The sequence below is a fragment of the Poecilia mexicana genome, unplaced genomic scaffold (assembly GCF_051168715.1).
Source record: "Poecilia mexicana isolate PSO_F unplaced genomic scaffold, ASM5116871v1 scaffold_22, whole genome shotgun sequence".
In the NCBI taxonomy this organism is placed as follows: domain Eukaryota; kingdom Metazoa; phylum Chordata; class Actinopteri; order Cyprinodontiformes; family Poeciliidae; genus Poecilia; species Poecilia mexicana.
In genome coordinates, this window is record NW_028263391.1 from 759,966 (window position 1) to 777,948 (window position 17,983).

The 17,983-nt window shown below is 37.0% G+C and overlaps 1 protein-coding gene and 1 pseudogene across 1 annotated transcript in view; both read left to right on the plus strand.

Annotated features, from left to right (window-relative positions):
• Positions 1 to 6,904, plus strand: part of LOC106932337 (MAM domain-containing glycosylphosphatidylinositol anchor protein 2-like) — a 331,489-nt gene extending 324,585 nt beyond the window's left edge. Inside the window, exon 17 of the mRNA XM_088002677.1 lies at positions 3,488 to 6,904. Coding sequence (XP_087858803.1) covers positions 3,488 to 3,576 — 89 coding nt within the window. The 3' untranslated portion in view covers positions 3,577 to 6,904. The remainder of the gene's footprint in view (positions 1 to 3,487) is intronic.
• An 8,745-nt stretch (positions 6,905 to 15,649) lies between these two features.
• LOC148152692 (uncharacterized) lies at positions 15,650 to 16,809 on the plus strand (annotated as a pseudogene).
• Positions 16,810 to 17,983: the final 1,174 nt, after the last annotated feature.

Consider the following 17,983-nt stretch of genomic DNA (forward strand, 5'->3'; position numbering starts at 1 on the left):
TGAACATTTTTAGTCATCAAAAATATTCATGTTAACAGCAGCTTGCTCGTTAAAGGTAATGAATGATTTATCACCTTATCACCTTCCTAAATAATGAAGCCATAAGCTTGACGCTCTCTGTCCTTCCCCTTCGGTCCACTTGATGACGAAAAAAAAAAACAGACTGGGTCCTCTTGATAAAGGTTAACAGTTTACTTCAAAAATAAAAATGGTACAAATATTACTTTTCCACAAAAATAATAGAGTAAACAAAAGAGTCCTAAGCAAGAAAGGGGGAGAGAGAGAGAGGTCAAAAAACTGTGTGGCTCCACTCCAACTGCCTAACTGATTCTGCCTGGCCACACCCTAAAATCCTTAACTCCAATTACATATGCAAATTTACAAGAAGACCTTAGTATAGTCCAATATAGCAAATTAGTATGCAATAGAGATATAACTAGTGATAATTTTTATCCAAATAAACAAATTACCATAAGAAATATAAACATAATTTATCTTAAAGATCTGAATGAACTAAAATTAAATTTAAGCTTCTACAGTTACTGTTATTTTCTCTATTTACTTCATCTATTTTTATGTCATTTTATTTTCCAATATTTTCCCATATGGTTCTTACCTACCCTTTGTATGTCTTTGTATGTATTGTTCATTTAAAAAAGATTACAAATGTGTCTGTATTAAAACAATTCAGGAAACACATTATGTTAAAATCCAGCAATCACAGTTGTTGTCGTGGCTGGAACAACCAGATGTTAGGTTTAGTATGAAATCACTAGTCAACAATCTTTTTTGTTTGGATATAGTTGTTTTCCCTTGTATAATGGAAAACATCTTTGAATTTTTAATTGAATTAGGTTGTTTGATCTTAACATTTTTATGATATTCTGAAACATTTCAGTGGGGCAAAAATTTAAAATCAGAAGAAATTTGTAGGGGAAAAAAACTTTTTGTGTATTTTAGCCATAGTTTCATAAATCATATGTGGTATATGTGCCACATATGATGCAAAGAGTTCATGCACCCAAATCCATATCAGCTTTAAAAATAATGCCCAGTGACTTTAATTATTTTTTAAAATAAATTTTATGGAAGAATTTTCTTGCCACAATCTAGAAGCACACATTTTCAGTCTGAAAACAGGATTTCATGTCTTTCTTCTCAAAACTTGTAATGCTTGTACTGAAAGCTTCTCCTCACACTCAGACTTATGCCCCTTTTCCACTGGCTCTACTTCAGCAAAGTTTCCTCTTCCAGAGCAAACTTTGGAAGAGTTTGCTCTTGTCACTGACAACTGACACTACTTCCGTTGCAAAACAGTGACGTTACACACAGCTCAGATTCTGTAAAACTTCTGCGGCTGAACAAAAATAACTAGGCAAATAAAATATATGAAATAAATGAATAAAAGAGTGTTTTATCCTTAACTTCTGTAAGGATTCTGTAGTACTTCTAAATCTGCTCCATAGTTGCATCTTTTTGGGTCTACTACCTCTAGTGGCGTGGGGGTAGTAACACAACTAGTAAAATACACATCACTAAATGAGAGTAACACAAAGTTTTTATTTACTATAAATTCCAGCATTACTGGCACCATTAAAAATAAATTCTATAATGAAAGAGCTAATTAAATTACATAAACATTATAAACAATACATCATAAATAATATCTAGACCTGTCCAGGGTGACCCTGCCTCTCGCCTGGAACGTTAGCTGGAGATGGGCACCAACAACCCTCCTGACCCCACTAAGGGACAAGGGTGTACAGAAAATGGATGGATGGATGGATGGATAAATAATATTATGCCCCCTCAATTGTAAGAGAAATAAAAGAAATGAGACATGAAAAGTAACATGATCAACATAGTAAAAAACATTTACCATGAAGAAACTAATTGACCAAAAGTCAATAACATTGGGATCATAAACAAGCTTTAACCACACCTGAGCGATCAAAACCTCCTTGAGCTGAGTGATCAGACTGCAGTTATGACACACAAACTGTGCATTTTTTCTAGAAGGTGAGCTTTTCGGTTGATTTAACTCTTTAAAGCATTCCCTAGCTAGTTAGAGACTAAATACCTCAGGAAAATATTTTTCTATCATTTGACAGAACCTTAAATATGCACTTTAGTCTCTCAAAGATTGCCATGTCTATCTATCTTGCTGTTTTAACATTAGCTAGCATGTTATCAGAGTACTACAACTGTTTATCACAGTGTTATTCTGCTAAATTAACATTGGTGAATGAGATGCATTTAATGGCCCATAAGTATTAAATGCTGGTGAGTCGATGATGACAAAAAATGGCCCAAATGTCAAATATTAGTTACTAGCAAGCAATTTTTTTCTCAGTGAAATACGTTATGTCCTCCTAAATAAGACAAACTTATACACAGAATGGGTTTTTTCTAAAATGTAAGTTTTTAAAATTCATATTTAGCATGCAAAGGACAAATTAATTTTTTTTTTTGGTCACAATTTGAGAGACAATTAAAATGTAGCTGCATCAATCAAGGCGGGTGATAAACTAAGTCTTCAGAAGTTAATGCAGCAGGTTGAACCATAAGCAATGTGAGGTACAGAAGCGCTGTGCAAAAACAAAACCTCAGACATGTGTTGCACTACAACACATGCCACAAAGCTGCATGTGAGAGTTGCACCGGGTGAAGAGAGGTGATTTGCGCTGGTTGCGAGTTGTAAATTATTACGTTAGCCTAATTGTAAATAGTTTAAATCAGGGGTCCCCAAACTTTTTCCTGCGAGGGCCACATAACTGTTCCCTTTTCTGGTCGGGGGCCGGTCTTAGTTTTTCGAGAAAGAAACCTTAGAAAACTTTTGTTGACGGGGGGGAGTGAAACTGTGGACCTGGGGGGGCTGGATTACTGCCGACGACATATTCGAGTTTGTAGATAGATTTTTACCCAGAATGCAAATGGAAAAAAACCATGAGCAAACGGTGACTGGTACTGACTAGTATATATTCCACTGAGGGAAACTAAGTTTCATATCTGCTCAAGAGCCCCCCTGGTGGTTGAAGAAAAATCCACATATGTATGAAAAAAAACACTGAATGCTCTCTGGTATTGTTCAGGGGGCCGGACCAAATGAGGAGGCGGGCCGGATCCGGGCGGCGGGCCGTAGTTTGGGGACCCCTGGTTTAAATAGTTGCCTGCCTTCTGAAGGTGACGCTCAGTAGAGTGGCTGCTGACACAATGTGACATTGACTGACAATCAGTTGGAAGAACAAAAGAATAGTTTTGTCAGATATGTTAGTCTTCATCCATGGTAAGAAAACAAATTTTCGTCATATTTGAAGTTTGAGATGTGCTTTTCTAAAGTAGTTGTCTATACATCACACATGATACTGAAACAGTGAAACAAGCTGATGTAATTGGTTTTGAAATTCCTTGCCAATGTTTCTAAATCTCAGCATTTAGATATACGACTTATTTACCCTGTAATCCTCTTTGTCTCTTTTTCTCCTAGATCTGAAGTCATTTGCTTCACTGTCAACGTATTATGTGTCTCTACTCTACGTCAGTCAAAGTCTGGTGCTGATTGGCTGGGAGAGGTGACACCATCAGCACATTTTCCCTCTTATTACCTCCCATGCAAGCTTCCATGACTTGACTGTGGCCCAAGGGATCTGTTTTACACCTCACAACAACTGGAAACAGAGCAGAACTGTATTTGCTCTTTCAAGGGGAAAATAAATCCATCCTTCAGTGGCATCTTATCTTGTCAACAGTTCAACCTGTGATAGGTTTACTTTAAATCTACTGCTACAGGAAGCTGAAGCTACCTGTCTAAAAATTCCTTTAAAATTGATTATGTATGAACATCATACACAATGTGCATTTATGAAATGAAGTGGTGATTTATGCTATGAAATATAGTCTGCATCAGCAGTCTAGTGTGTAGCATTGCCCATCACATTGAACAGTCTTCTGCACTACAACTAAATTCAGAAAGAAGGCTGATACAGAACATGTCACAATAGTAGCTGTCAAGTGAAGAGGATGATGTAAAATTAATAAAAGTTTAAGTTTTTATCTTTGTAAACATTTGTTTAAATATTATTCAATACTTTAGCCAGGCAGTGTATAATGAACATGGCTTCTGTTAGCCTTTAATGTGGACACTTGAAAACAGACAATCTGACCAGAAGACCCAACTGCATTAATTTGTAGTGTTACACTATTAATTGGTTCAAATATTCTGAACAGGACAATGAGTTTTTATGTGGATATACAGAATCAAACAAAGAATTAGTTATAATCAATTCACAACAAAAAACAGTTCCCATAACTTGAGTGGAGTCTCAGTGTGCCCTGTCTGACATCACTTTCCAACTTAAGCAAACCTGGAAACAATTTCCTGCTCAAACTGATGGTTAAGAAAACAAAGCAGCAGTTGGAAGTTCACCGACCATGTTTTGCCTGTCCCTTATCTGCTTCCCCTCACCTTTTTGTGCTCTAATTCAAAAGATCAGCAGTACTGTATTGGACACGCAAAAAGAAGTCTCTTTACTCTTTTGACCTAAAGAGGCTTAGAGAAAAAAAATAAGTATTTTTAGAGTATATTTTAATGTTGGTCCATCTGCTAGACATAAAAACAACACCTCACCTTCTGCCATAACATGAAGTGCCTTAAATGAGAGAAGATTGCCCAAAGACAGCCAGTGACAGACATTTTTCTGCATGATGAAAGGAAATTTAACCAATTAGCTTAGACAAGATTTCATATTAGTATGGAAATACAATTTCTCAGCTTGTTTCTTTTTCTTTCTATTGGGATATTAGCATAAGTGTGACCATAAGCCATATGGATGGCTGCGAGAAAAATGGCCAGGAAACGGACTCTTTAAAGTTACACCAACTTTCTCAAATAACCTTTAATATGGAAAATGCAAAACATACTAACTATTTGAGGAACTTTGAATCCCTTAAAAAGAAAGGATTTCATATTTTTAATCAATTGCATCCAAGCTTTGGACTTGGTGTATACTAGGGGTTGAATGACTTATTTTCTAAAGTCTACTACATGATAAAAGTCGAGTCAACGTCAACTAGTCGCTCGTGGTGACGTCATAGTGACGTAAGCACCAAACCCTTCAGAACAACTTAGAGGCTTTATCAGCTATATTCACTACAAATATTGATTAAAACAATCCGGCCTTTTATAAGTCTATTATGCAGTATTAAAAGAACATGAAACAGATCCAAACACCAGCTGATACTGATTACACTGACCACAGTGATGCTTTTAGAACATCACAAACCAAACTTATTATGAGCGGATCCCGTTTGGTTACAGTTGAATAATAGCTGCTACCTGCTGCTCCTCCACCCCGATGCGCAGCAGGACGCTCCGCTGACCCAGCAGCAGCTGTCTTTGTGGGATGAACCTACATGCAGACTGCGGCAGAGATGGCCTCTATCAGATCCTCAGAATGAAGTTTGAACTTTGTTTCCAGATGTTGTTGATTAGTATTTTTATAAGAGCATAAAGCTGCCAGGTTAAAAGCTCCAATACACAGGGTGATGGTGATCAGCTGGATGGCTAAAAAAGCCCGACATCATGACTTATGATGCCACATTACTCCGGTAGTCTTTTCTTCTTCTTCTTCTTCTTCTTCTTCTTAAATAATTTTTTTGGCACTAGTGTATTTGACAGCAATCCGTCAGGAGCGGGGCAGAGGCATGGACCCAGCAAAACGAGGACGGGAGTCAGGCTCCCGACTCCCCAGTCTACAGTCTCTATATGAGCGGCGCCGGGCTAACCACTGCGCCATGCAACGTTCCTGTTCCGGAGCCTTTGCTGAAATTTTCAGCTTCTCTTTCGTAAATTATTTACATTTTTATACAATTTAAATTATCTGACAAACTCACCTAATTCACCTTCTTGGAAAAATCAGTTTTGTCACATGATTGCGACTAGTCGACTAGCCCGTTAAAAAGTCATTGCAGAGTAAAGAATCGACTAGTCCACTAGTTGGTGCAACCCCTGTGTATACAAATGAGAGCTTCAAAAAGCATTACAAAACAACATGACACTTTAATTTCTTTACAGTTATTGTTTCAAAGTGTTTGAATGGCTGAAAGGTAAGCAACTTTAATGTACTTTATACTGATAGACAACATAGTCAATTGAAAATGTTATTCTTCCTTTAAATTCTAGGATTTTATAAGATGTCTCACTTTGATTATTTATGAAACAATAAAGAGAAAGACAGACAGAAAAGTAAAAAAAAAAAAAAATCCATCCACAGAAGCAGGAAGGTACTTCTAAGTAAAGAACTTGATTGAGTCATAAAAGTAGGAGTTTTGGTATTTTGATAGTTTGCTGGACAGACACCAGCAGTTAACTTAGAAATGTTTTCTACCCAGTACTACGTGAAGAGTTACAAAAATATTTTCAAAATCAGTGATTCTTCTTCACAAAGGTATCTTAAAAAAAGGTTAAAAAACAAACAAACAAACTAAGCATGTTTAACAAATATCACTTTATTCTTAAACATTTTAGGTACATTTAAAACAAAAAGGGATTTATGTTTTAACTTGTGTTCCACCCTGTAATAGTTTTGCCTTGTCATCCTATACTTGTTCTAAACTTTCGTTTTCCAGGAAATATATTAAAAACAATATTTGGATTTGATTTCAAAGTACTTTCTCGTTGTTAGGGTACTTTGTTCATTTCTTGCAAGAAGCTTACATTTGCTGTTGGTTTGTAAAATAATAAATATAAAGAATATATAATGAATCTTAATTTATTTTTACAATGAATGGGTTAATGTTATTTACTTAATGTCATGAGTCTTTTTCTCATAATGTGCTTGTAAATTATTATTATTATTATTATTATTATGTAAACACTTTATAATAAATAAATAGTTGATCACTTTTATGGTAGCTGATGTGCATTTATCTGAAAGAAAAGAGCCACTTTGTTTTTATAAGAGAAACCAAAATCTGAATTTTTTTCTAGCCTGGGAAAAACAAACTCTTGTTCTATTATTTGCTTCATACAGAGGATCTGGACCTTTAGGTATTGAGAAACGATTATTTGCTGGAGGTGTGAACTTTGTTGAAATATTACATTTTACCCAATCAAAATGTACAACTCTTGGTGCAGGACCAGCCCATGGCAAATGTTGAGGGTGCCAGCCATCCAGAGGCGGCCATAAAATGGGCAAACAAATAAAGTAACTAACTGTTCTTTTTAAAATGTATATGTATTAACGAAATTTCCTAATATTAAATATTCTACACTAAGTTAACTGCACAGCAAAAAATGTTATATACAACTTTAATAATGATATTTTGCTTAACACTAATGAGATGGAAAACATTATTGTTTCATGAAGTTTTTATTTGACCATCAACACTTTGCCCAATGATTCATTACTCGACAGTGACATCTGCTGGTGAACTGAAATTATAATGACCTTGTTATTCAAATAAATCATACTTCAAAAAAATATTAGAACATAGCAGTGTTTTTATCAAACATGATTCTTGTGGTGTAATCCATTGAATTCCATGGACCAGGGGGCAGACCATGCTTAGCCATTTGGGCAGTATCAATCAATCAAGTTTACTTCTATAGCACATTTCAAAAACCGCTAAGATAGCCGAAGTGCTGTACATTAAAACAGAAATGTAAAAAACATACAAACATATGAAATGTGCTGTATTTTGAGGTGCCATACAAGACAAGACCACAGTGTGTTAAAATCCAAGGAATAACAGTGTGTTTTTAAAAATTGCTTAAAAACAGAAAGAGAGGAGGCCTGTCTGACATTCAAGGGTAACTTGTTCCATAACTTGGGAGCAACAAGAGCAAATGCCCTATCACCTCTAAGCTAATTTTAGGGTCTCTCTGCATCAACCACTCAACTGATCTTAGGAATTGAGGTGTGCAGTATGGTTGAAGCAGCTCTGACAGATGTGGTGGAATAAGGTTGTTCAAGAATTTGAAAACAAACAACAAAAGCTTCAAATTAATTCTGTAGTGCACAGAGAGCCAGTGAAGGGACGCTAGGATGGGAGTGATCCTAACGTCCCTTGCCTGCTTGAGTTAACAGACAAGTAGCAGCTCTGCAAAAGCTGCAGGCATGTTTGAGAGGTCTGGCTAATCCCTACATACAGCGCATTACAGTGATCGCAATGAACTGTGAATAAAGAGTGAAGCAATTTCTCCAGGCCCAGTCTTGTCAAGATTGATTTCACCTTTGCTATTTGCCAAAGATGATAAAAACTTTTCTGAACGACATTGTTGATCTGTTTCTCAATTTTAAAATCAGAGTCAAACTTTACCCCCAGGTTGGTGGCAGTCCCTGAGATAAGGTGACAGTGAGCCAAGATCTACTCTGGGGGAGTGACAGCAACTCAGTCTAAACAACACAACTTCTGTCTTGGTCTCACTTAGTCAAGAAAGCTAAGAAAAAGCTGTGTTTTTATGTCATTAAGGCAGTGTGTGAGTTGCTGGACTATATTATGTGCCAAATGAAAATAGATCTGGCAGTCATCAGCATAACAGTGACATGAAATACCATGTTTCTCAAAAAACAGAGAAAAGGGGGAGTAAGTAAAGAGAAAAAATAGGGGATCCCATATGGAAGAGGAGCTGTGAAAGGAGGCTGTGAATTTTTACACAGAAACGTTATTGGTTTGGTAGGACCGAAACCAAATGAGGACAACACCTGTAATGTCCACACGGTGCTAATGATGATAAATTACAATTTGGAGATCAACAGTGTCGAAAGCCAAAGACAAATCTGAAAGCACTAAAACAACAAACATTCCAGAGGCTGTTGATATAAATATATTGTTTAAAACCCTCAAAAGTGCACTCTATGAACTTTGAACCCACACTGAAACAGCTCGGTGATACCAGAATGGTAACAACTAATTGTAGACAACCTTCTCTAATATTTTATAGATAAATGGAAGATTAGAAATACATCTGAAATTGTAGAAGAGAGAAGGGTTGATATGGAGTGAAAATATTCTCAAAATATCTGTGCGTATGTAAAAGGATTTGTGCATGTGTAAAAATATTTGTGCGTGTGTAAAAATGGATTTGTAACTCGTGTAAGCGTCTTTGTGTGTAAGTTTGGATAGTTGTATCTGTGAAATATGATTTATAAGTCGTAAAAAGAAAATAAACCTTTTCCTCTGCCTGCAAATGTTGAAAAAGTATGCACGAGTCGCCAAATACACACACACAAAACTGCAGTTACGTACAGACCCAGTTACGAGTGCACAACTATTTTTGAGAATCATTTCACGCTTCTGGGAGCTCCCAGATTTGTGTGTAGATGATGTTTTTAGATGCTAGTAAAAGCTGGGACCTCTGCTGTTTCTCACTGTGCTTGTACCGAAGTAGAAAATACGTTAGTTTGGTGGAAAACGGAATATCTCGGCACTTCCTTATGATATTCCAAAATTGTTTATAGACATATTGTGCATTTTGAACAGTACAGGAGACCAAGTGGTCTGAAAAAGGACCACTGGGTGGCGGAATGGTTCGATGGCCGGAGGCAAACCAAAAAGCAAGATGGAGCGTCCCGGTGGTCTGTCTTCAGAAGTAATTAGAAGTTAAACCTGCACGCTTTGCTCTCCGATTATAATGAGACATGGAGTAGTTATTAGTAATTCCAGATTACGTTTTATATGTCTGGTACTCTGCCCTCCTCATATGTTTCTGTTAGCGGGAGCTAATGTTTATGTCAGCTATGCTACTTTAACTCTTTGCAGCTAAACGTGGATTTTTACTGCCACACTCAACACAGTTTGAATCTTTAATCCATAAAAATGATCTCTGGGTGATTCTTACAGTATCTGTTTTGCCCAAAAGGTTCCAATCAAAATCCTAATACATGTTGCTAACTGATATTTGTAGTTTGTGAGATATTCTGATTTGCCTTTTACTTTATTCACTAGGTGAATATAATTAAGTGAAATAAATTACCATTTGATTCTAATGTATTGAATTTATATGTGTATAAATAATATTTTATGTTTATCTCTACACAGGATGAAACGGCTGACTGATGGATCCGGTTCTGGTGTTATTTCACTTTCTGGACGATCAGGATCTTTCAGATCTCATCTACCTTCTGATCCGATGGAGCTGCTGCAGGAACACACTGATTCTCTAACAGGATCCTCAGATCCGGGCATCAATGTCTGGTGTCCTGCAACATTTAGATACGTCCTGGTCCAACACACCTGAATTAAATGGTTGCTAGGACAGTCAAGTTCTCCAGAGTCGTGCTAATGATCTCTGAGCTCATGATTTGACTGAGGTGCGTTAAAGAAGAGACATCTAAAGGTTGGAGGACCCTTATGACCTGGAGTTAAAGCCCTGCTGTACAATTTTCACTCAATTGTAATCACATTCACTTGCATACAGTGGAAACTTTACCTATGTTGAGGTAGATGAGGAGTATTCATAGTGTCTTTACTTTAAAATCTTTTTGGTTTCCATTTGTTGAAAGTAAATTACAAACATTTAGCCATAGTTTGACCACTGCTTTATGACAGAAAAAAAGTTTGATGTCACAAATATATAATTTTAATAGAGGCATCATTTGATTTATACAGTAGAAAGAAGATGACGAAAGTGTTTGCTGAATTAACTTTAATGTTCATTTCACTGCACACAAATAACAGATGGAATATTTAAGAATGCAACAAAACCTTTGAATCTTTAACAGAATAGGTTCAGATTAACATGGGTGGTTTCACAGCTACTTAAAGTTAATGAAATATCTTAAAACTTACAGGGATGTTCAAATATTTACTAGAATCAATTAACAAAAGAAAACACCATAAAGCTGTGTATTCAAATAAGACCAAGGCCAGCCTGCACAGATTGAGACACCATAACATCTACCAAGAGAGCAGGTTAACTACTGTAGTTTGAAAGGTGTCTCGGTTGACGGCTCAGTTTGAAGTTTCAGGTTTTGGTGTTGAACCTCCTAGAATCTCAGCTGCTGCAGATTGTCTGAAGATGCAGAAAAAAGTACAAATAAACAGTTAGTGTTAGAAAAAATTATGTTGATTTTCCTGAACAGCTGATGTACCGACAAACCTGACTGTGACAGAACATTACTGAACCTGAAAATTACTTGAATCATCACAATGTATGTAGAAATGTTTCTTTTTATGTTTGTAAACGCTTGGGTTGTATTAAGGGAGGAGAAGAGGCGGCAGAAAACTCACAACCACACTGGCACTAGGAATTCCACAGTGTTGTCCTTTAATAAACTCTCCACCAACCTTACAAAGCCCGGTTAAATGGCTGCTATATTACCAAACATGAAAATGAGCAGAGTCCAAACTACTTGTAACTTTACTAACGTTAGAGAGCTAGCATGTCCATGTAGCGACTGTAGCGCGTTTCTCCCACGCTCTCTACAGAGAAGCAGTGGCGCATACATGTGACGTCATTAGAGATACTAGAGTGTATCTCTTTAAAGTAAAGAGATACTACATAATTACAACTGTTACATGTTGATCAAATGTTTATGCATTAAATGTTTTGCTGTGAAGGCTATTTTTGCAGTGGTGCTTTAAATAAATGCATAAAATATTTATTTTCTTAAGTATGTGTTTATTAGCTGTTAATTGTGTCAAACTATCAACTGAGAAAGAAATTTAGTGCTTGTGAAAATTGAAACCATCTGAATATATTTTACCATCTACATTAATCAACTTGAACTGAAGACGAACAGGAACAGCAGGTTTGTCCTGGTTTGCAGATGAGGTATATATTTGTTAAGGGCCGATGAAATGGGGTCCAGACAAACAGTTTAATCTGAAGATTCTGGAGGATGTGTGAATAGGTCTGTCACCATGAAAGATTTTACTGTATGATAAATTGTTCCAAAGTTCTCAACAAATGGTAATATAGTTCTTTTGAGACCGTTTTTTAAATGATATAATGGTAATGACAAAATAATAATGCAAGAACACATTTTCAAAGGTCATTAAACTTTAAATTCTAATGAACATTTAACACTGGAACTGGAAGACATTTTTAATATCCAGAATAAATAAAACTAATGAATTTTGAAAGTCTTTTCAAACAAATTGCTTTTCAAAATAAGGTCTAATCGAGACCAAAGTACCAAACTGAAGACTTTTATTATCCAGTTTTTGGTAGAAAGAGAGAAAAAAAGAGAAACAATAAATTCATGCCAATGGAAATGATCATTCCTCATTTTCTAAATAGCCTACCGTTTCTGTGTGGGCTATGGCTGTAAAAAAAGGGATAAAATATAAAAGTGTGGGTGAAATTACTGCCTCTGGCATGTGAGAACAAGAGTGGGGTCTGTTTGTGGAGCCAGCTAATTGAGCTTTAAGGAGTAAGACTAGACATAGATTGGAACTTTGACAGAGTATATTGTAGCCCGTCTTCCAGATGGAAGGGTATTAACAAAAGAGCAGTCTCTTTCCTTAGTTAAGGTAATGGAGTGGAAAGAAGCTGGTGACTAAAGCAGATGAGCAGTGGCATGTAGAAAGGCCTTTGGGGGGGTTTCAGGGAATCAACAGGGGAGGGAGAGTAAGGTGAGGACTTCAGCTTTCGAATGGCAAAAGAAGGGAAGATAAAAAGCCCTAGTTTGCTCTGTCAGATTCATTAGCAGAGAGCTCATGTCTGAGGAACACACAATGAAATGCATTGTGGTTCATTTTAGACAATTCTACAGTGAAGAAAGTAACTGAACATCTGAGAGGGAAATAGAAGACTTTTGTTCATTAGATAAAAGAACTTTTCCTTTTGTTTCATTGTGCTGTTAGTTTCAATCCCAAGGAGAAGCTGCCAGTTACATATGATATGACGCTTAGGAGGATAAAGTTGCATTGGTGAGTAAATGCTAATCAAGACTATTCTGCACTAGAATTACCTTTAGAAATAATCACTGCCTCAGCAAAACCTGAACAGAACCTTGCACACAAGGTCCTGCTTCAAGTTTCACCCTCTACATGCTCACACTAAGTGGTCAATGCAAAGCACCTCAGTATTTATTAAAATGAGCCAGATGATCAATGTTCATGAGTAATACAGGGAAAGACAGAAAAAGCACAGTCTTATAGAGTGTTTGAAAGGCAGGAGACAGCAGCGGGAGACAGATCCTTAACCCTTTTGAATGAGGTGAAACTGTCGGGAATGTTGCAATGAATATTCCTTCTTTATAGGATCTTGTCAGTTTGCTTTCATATATAGGGACCATATTTTTGGTTAGGTAATTTTAATTATGGAATGGTTCAATAGTTTAGATACTTTTAGACAACAGTTGTCTAAAAGTTTTGTTGTTTAAAGTGTAATGTCAGTGTGCGCAATGGCTACACAATATCTGATCATACTTAACTACTTAACATGCAACATATGAGATATTATGTGTAATGTCTCATCAGGAAAATGGCAGTGTTAGAATTGTGATGCTGTTGAAGAAAAGTGAGGCTACTGGGGAAGCTCAGGTGAGGTTTTTAATTAGTTTACTGAAATATGTATTAACCTGTTATTACTTTTTAAATAAATTAAACAATTTTATTACGGAAATAGCAGGTCAGGGAAGACAGGAGAGCCAAGTGGAGCTTCAGGGTGTGAAGATATAAAAAATTATATTAAATATAATAGAAACAGGAGAACAGATGAGGATTGATGCCAGATTGATTTTTTCCTATCTTTTCAATGCTTTTCTATTATTAAAAACACAATTTATAAGGCTAATGGTTAGATTATGATGAAGTTATCAGCTGCAGTAGAACCAGGGACACCGCCAGGATTCTTGGGCCCCATGACAAAAAATTAAATTGGGCCCCCCTTTCACAGCTGCTGTTACAATTTCTTCAGTCTGACACATCAAAAGCTTCACAATTGTGCACGCACGCACACATACGCACGCACGCACACACACGTGCATGCACAAAAGCCACTCTCACTATTCTCTTTACTTCACTAGGAAACTGCGAGAAAGCAGGTGTTCATACAACTTTTAATGGGAACCTTTTCTGTTCCAGTGGGCAAACTCCACCTACACTGAGTGGTGGAGTTTGATGCCAGGTTGATTTTTTCCTATCTTTTCAATAGGAAAACATAAGGGGGGAAACATAAATACTGTACCTCAGAAATGAACATAACAGGAGGGCTAAGATTAAAACAATCCTTTTACAAACAGGGGGACAAAGGTGAAAAACTTCTAGCTTGGCAAATAAAACAGCTTGAAGTACCAATCTCAATCAAATCAATTGCAAGACAGGATAAAACTTTAATAGATCCAAGGCATATTAATAATGCTTTTAAAGATATCAGAAATTTTAGGATACACAAGGAAATGTTGGCCAAATGGAATTAAATACGTTTTTGAATAGGCTACATATCCCTGTCATTGCAGATGATTATAAATTTGATTTAAATATATAAATAAATAAATAATTAGCACAGGTCATTGATGGAATGAGATCTGGTAAGCAAACAGGACCATCAACATTTGTAAAAAATTTAAGGATAAATTGTTGTCACCCCTTCTTGATATGTTTATGGAGTCATTTATAAAAGGCAGCCTGCCTCCCTCCCTGAATCAGGGTCTAATTATTCTGCTGCCAGAACCAGGTAACCCCCCTAATAAGTCTGAAAAGCTGAGACCTATTAGTCTACTCAACTCTGATCTCAAAATCATCTGTAAACTATTGGCAAAACAGCTGCAAAGAATTCTACCAGGCATAATATCCTCCTGAGACCCAGCCTATAGACTTGTGTCCTTTATAGTGGACATTTATCTTTTGTTCTTACTTTGAGTTACCCTATCCAGCCCTACAGTACCCTTTTGAGGACATCCTGGGCTTTCCAGGGATGTATCATACCAGGAAGTCCCTTTTTTCCTAATTAAAAATGGTTGGGCTAAGAGCAAGCACATTTTATGGAAAGAGGAGAGGTAAGTCAAGTCTTTAACATTCTTTTCAGTTTTTGCCATATAAATATTGATATTCTTGTTAATTACCATATCAATAACAATATTTTGACCACTGAAAACAATTTAATGATTTATTTTTAGAAATACCATACCTTTTATGAATGCCAATTGTAATGGACATCAGGACCATATCAGCATATTAATAACTTCACATTGTTGTAGGAAAAAGAAGTGAAGCAGAAAGGATTATATACAAGACAGTAGAGGGAGATTCAAGTCTGGAGCTGTCAGATTAAGATGAGGATGAGTATCACCCTATCCCTAACCCTAGAGTCCCAGTTGACGGCGTTTCAACTAAAAACCTAGAGGTTGGAGTCCTTATCAAACGGTATTTTTGACTAAAGTCCCAGAGGGTTAGAGCACCAGTTAAACAGCATTTAACTGAAGTCCTAAAAGGGGTGCGGGTTTTAATGTTTTTATCTTTTTTAATCTTTTTCAAAATGTCTCTCTTTCTCACTGTTTATTCAATGTCACATGCTGTTTTTATTTTAATTATGTAAAGCACTTTGAAATGCCTTGCTGCTGAAATGTGCTATACAAATAAAATTTGATTGATTGATTGATTGATTGATTGATTGAAAAAGGTGCATTTAATGTTAAAGTTACTTTCCCTCAATGGAATATATAGTAGTCAGTCCCAGTGACTGTTTCACTCACGGTTTAGCCAATGTGCTTCCTGGGTAAAAACGTGGCCCGACACCCCCCAGCCCCCCGCTCAACAGTTTTCATCAGCAGCACAAACCCGGGCCCGAAGCCGACTTGTTCCGCTAGTGTCTGGGCTAAAAAAAATAAAAAATCCCAAAATCATTGACAACTACAAATTTAGAAACGAACTCAAAATTGTCAATGATTTTGATGTAACTGAAGAGACAAAGAAGTCAGACATTCTTTGGAGAATCAGACCATTGCTTGACCGTATGAGGCAAGGTTGTCTTAGCCTTCCACGATACACCAAGGCTGATGTATCTTGGTGTATCAATGCTCATCATTTGCATTGATGAGCAAATGATCCCTTTCACAGTCCACTGTCCCATCAGACAGTATGTTCCTGGCAAACCAAACCCTACAGGTCTCAAGATATTTGTCCTTGCCTCTCCAAATGGTTTGGTACTGGATTTTGAGGTGTATCAAGGAAAGAGCACATTCAGGGGCAAAAGACTGGGAGTTGGAGCTTCAGCAGTCTTGTGACTTGTTCAATCTCTTTCCCCAGGAACTTTTGTATTCTGTGATTGATACTTCACAATTGACCGAATGGATGTATTGCTCTCAAAGGGTCTTCCATCAACTGGAAGCATTATGAAGAACAGAGTGCCAAAGCCATGCAATATACCAGAAGATAGGCAACTGAGAAAAGGAGGGAGAGGGACATCAGTTACAGTGGTGTGAAGAGAGCCTGAGCTGGCTGTCACAAAGCTTGATTTGATTCTAGAGATGTGCCGATCAGGTTTTTTCCTCCCGATACCGATACCGATCACCCATGAGGGCCGATCACCGATACCGATCACCGATACTGATCACATAATTTTTTTTTTTTTTTATCATAAACACTACCGGTTACATTATGTGGAAAAAGGAACCATGAATTTACCTTAATTTAGACAAAAACTTGTTTTTAATAACTTTTTTCAAGAAGAAAACTAAACAAAACAGGCATTGTGCAAATTGTACTGTTATTGATAATACTATCTTTAACAGACTGATAACATATGAAGGCTCTGAAGAGGTTAAATAATGCAAAGAGCCAAAATAAAACCTCTCAACATTGCCAAAAAAATTCAAGTATAAAACTTAACATTCAAATGCAAAAACAGGTTCCATTACAATAAACAATCCAGAGTTACTGGCGGCTAGCTGATTACTGCTAGTTCTGAGTGGCTGTTTCTGACTGAGAGGAGTAATTATGCAGATCAGGGAGGAGATCGATTATTTTTTTAGAGATTATCTGTCTCATGTTAGGACAGCGAAAGTTTTAATACGTATGTAAAATGTATTTTTTTAGGTTAGATGCTGCAGCTTTAAGCAGGTTTGGTGTGAGAGTCACTACCAGGTGGAGCAGAAGCGAAGCTCCGTCTGTGAAATATTACTACCTGTAGCGTAGCAGCGGTTCAACAGCGAGAGCAGAACCAGAGTCTTACATCGCAGCTCGAAGACTTAAATAATTTTGCGGGTTATTTGTTTAGCTTTCTGACCGTCATGCTAATCCGGGTGAGTGTTTGTAGCTGTGCGCTGCTTCACCTGCTATCTGATCCTCCGTATGTCTTTTTTACTGCAGTGAGCCTCGATGTAGCCAAACTCCGTCAAGTATCTCATTGTTTTTATGTCGTATTAGCTTCGTTGTGTTGATGCATTTTGACCTGCTTCAATTTTCCGCTGCAACACGCAAACTTCCCCATTCACTCAGTGCGTTATAGTTCCACATCGCTTAGGATTTGTTGCTGCGCGTTTGCGCAGAGTGAAGGAAAGAGGAGACCAGCTGCACAGGCAGGCTGGGAAATGAGATGATCGGTATCGGCAACAAGAGCCAATGATCGCCGATCACCGGTCATGCACTTTTTCACGAAAATCGGCCCGATTATGATCGGTGACCGATCGATCGGCACACCTCTACTTGATTCATTAGTCACTAATTTGTACATTTTCACATTCTTTAAATTCTGGCTTAGTTTAGACTGAAATTGTCCTGTTGTCTACTACAATGGACATACTGTGAAATTTAAACCAGTTTTGTATGGGCTTATAAGAGTTGCCTTTAGAGGAAGCGAGTTGTTATAATGTTGCTCCGGCAAGAGCTTGCTTGTTCTGAGCCATGCATGGCCAAAGCCATAAAACCCATTCACCCCCTCAGACCCGCAGTGGTACAAGAGTGCCCCTACTGGTAAGAAGTTGTATGTACACACAATATATATCAATATATGAGGGAAGAAAAGAAAAGAAAAAAGACAGAATTGAAGACTAATTAAAAAAATAGCGGTGTATTTATTTATTTTACTGTTTCT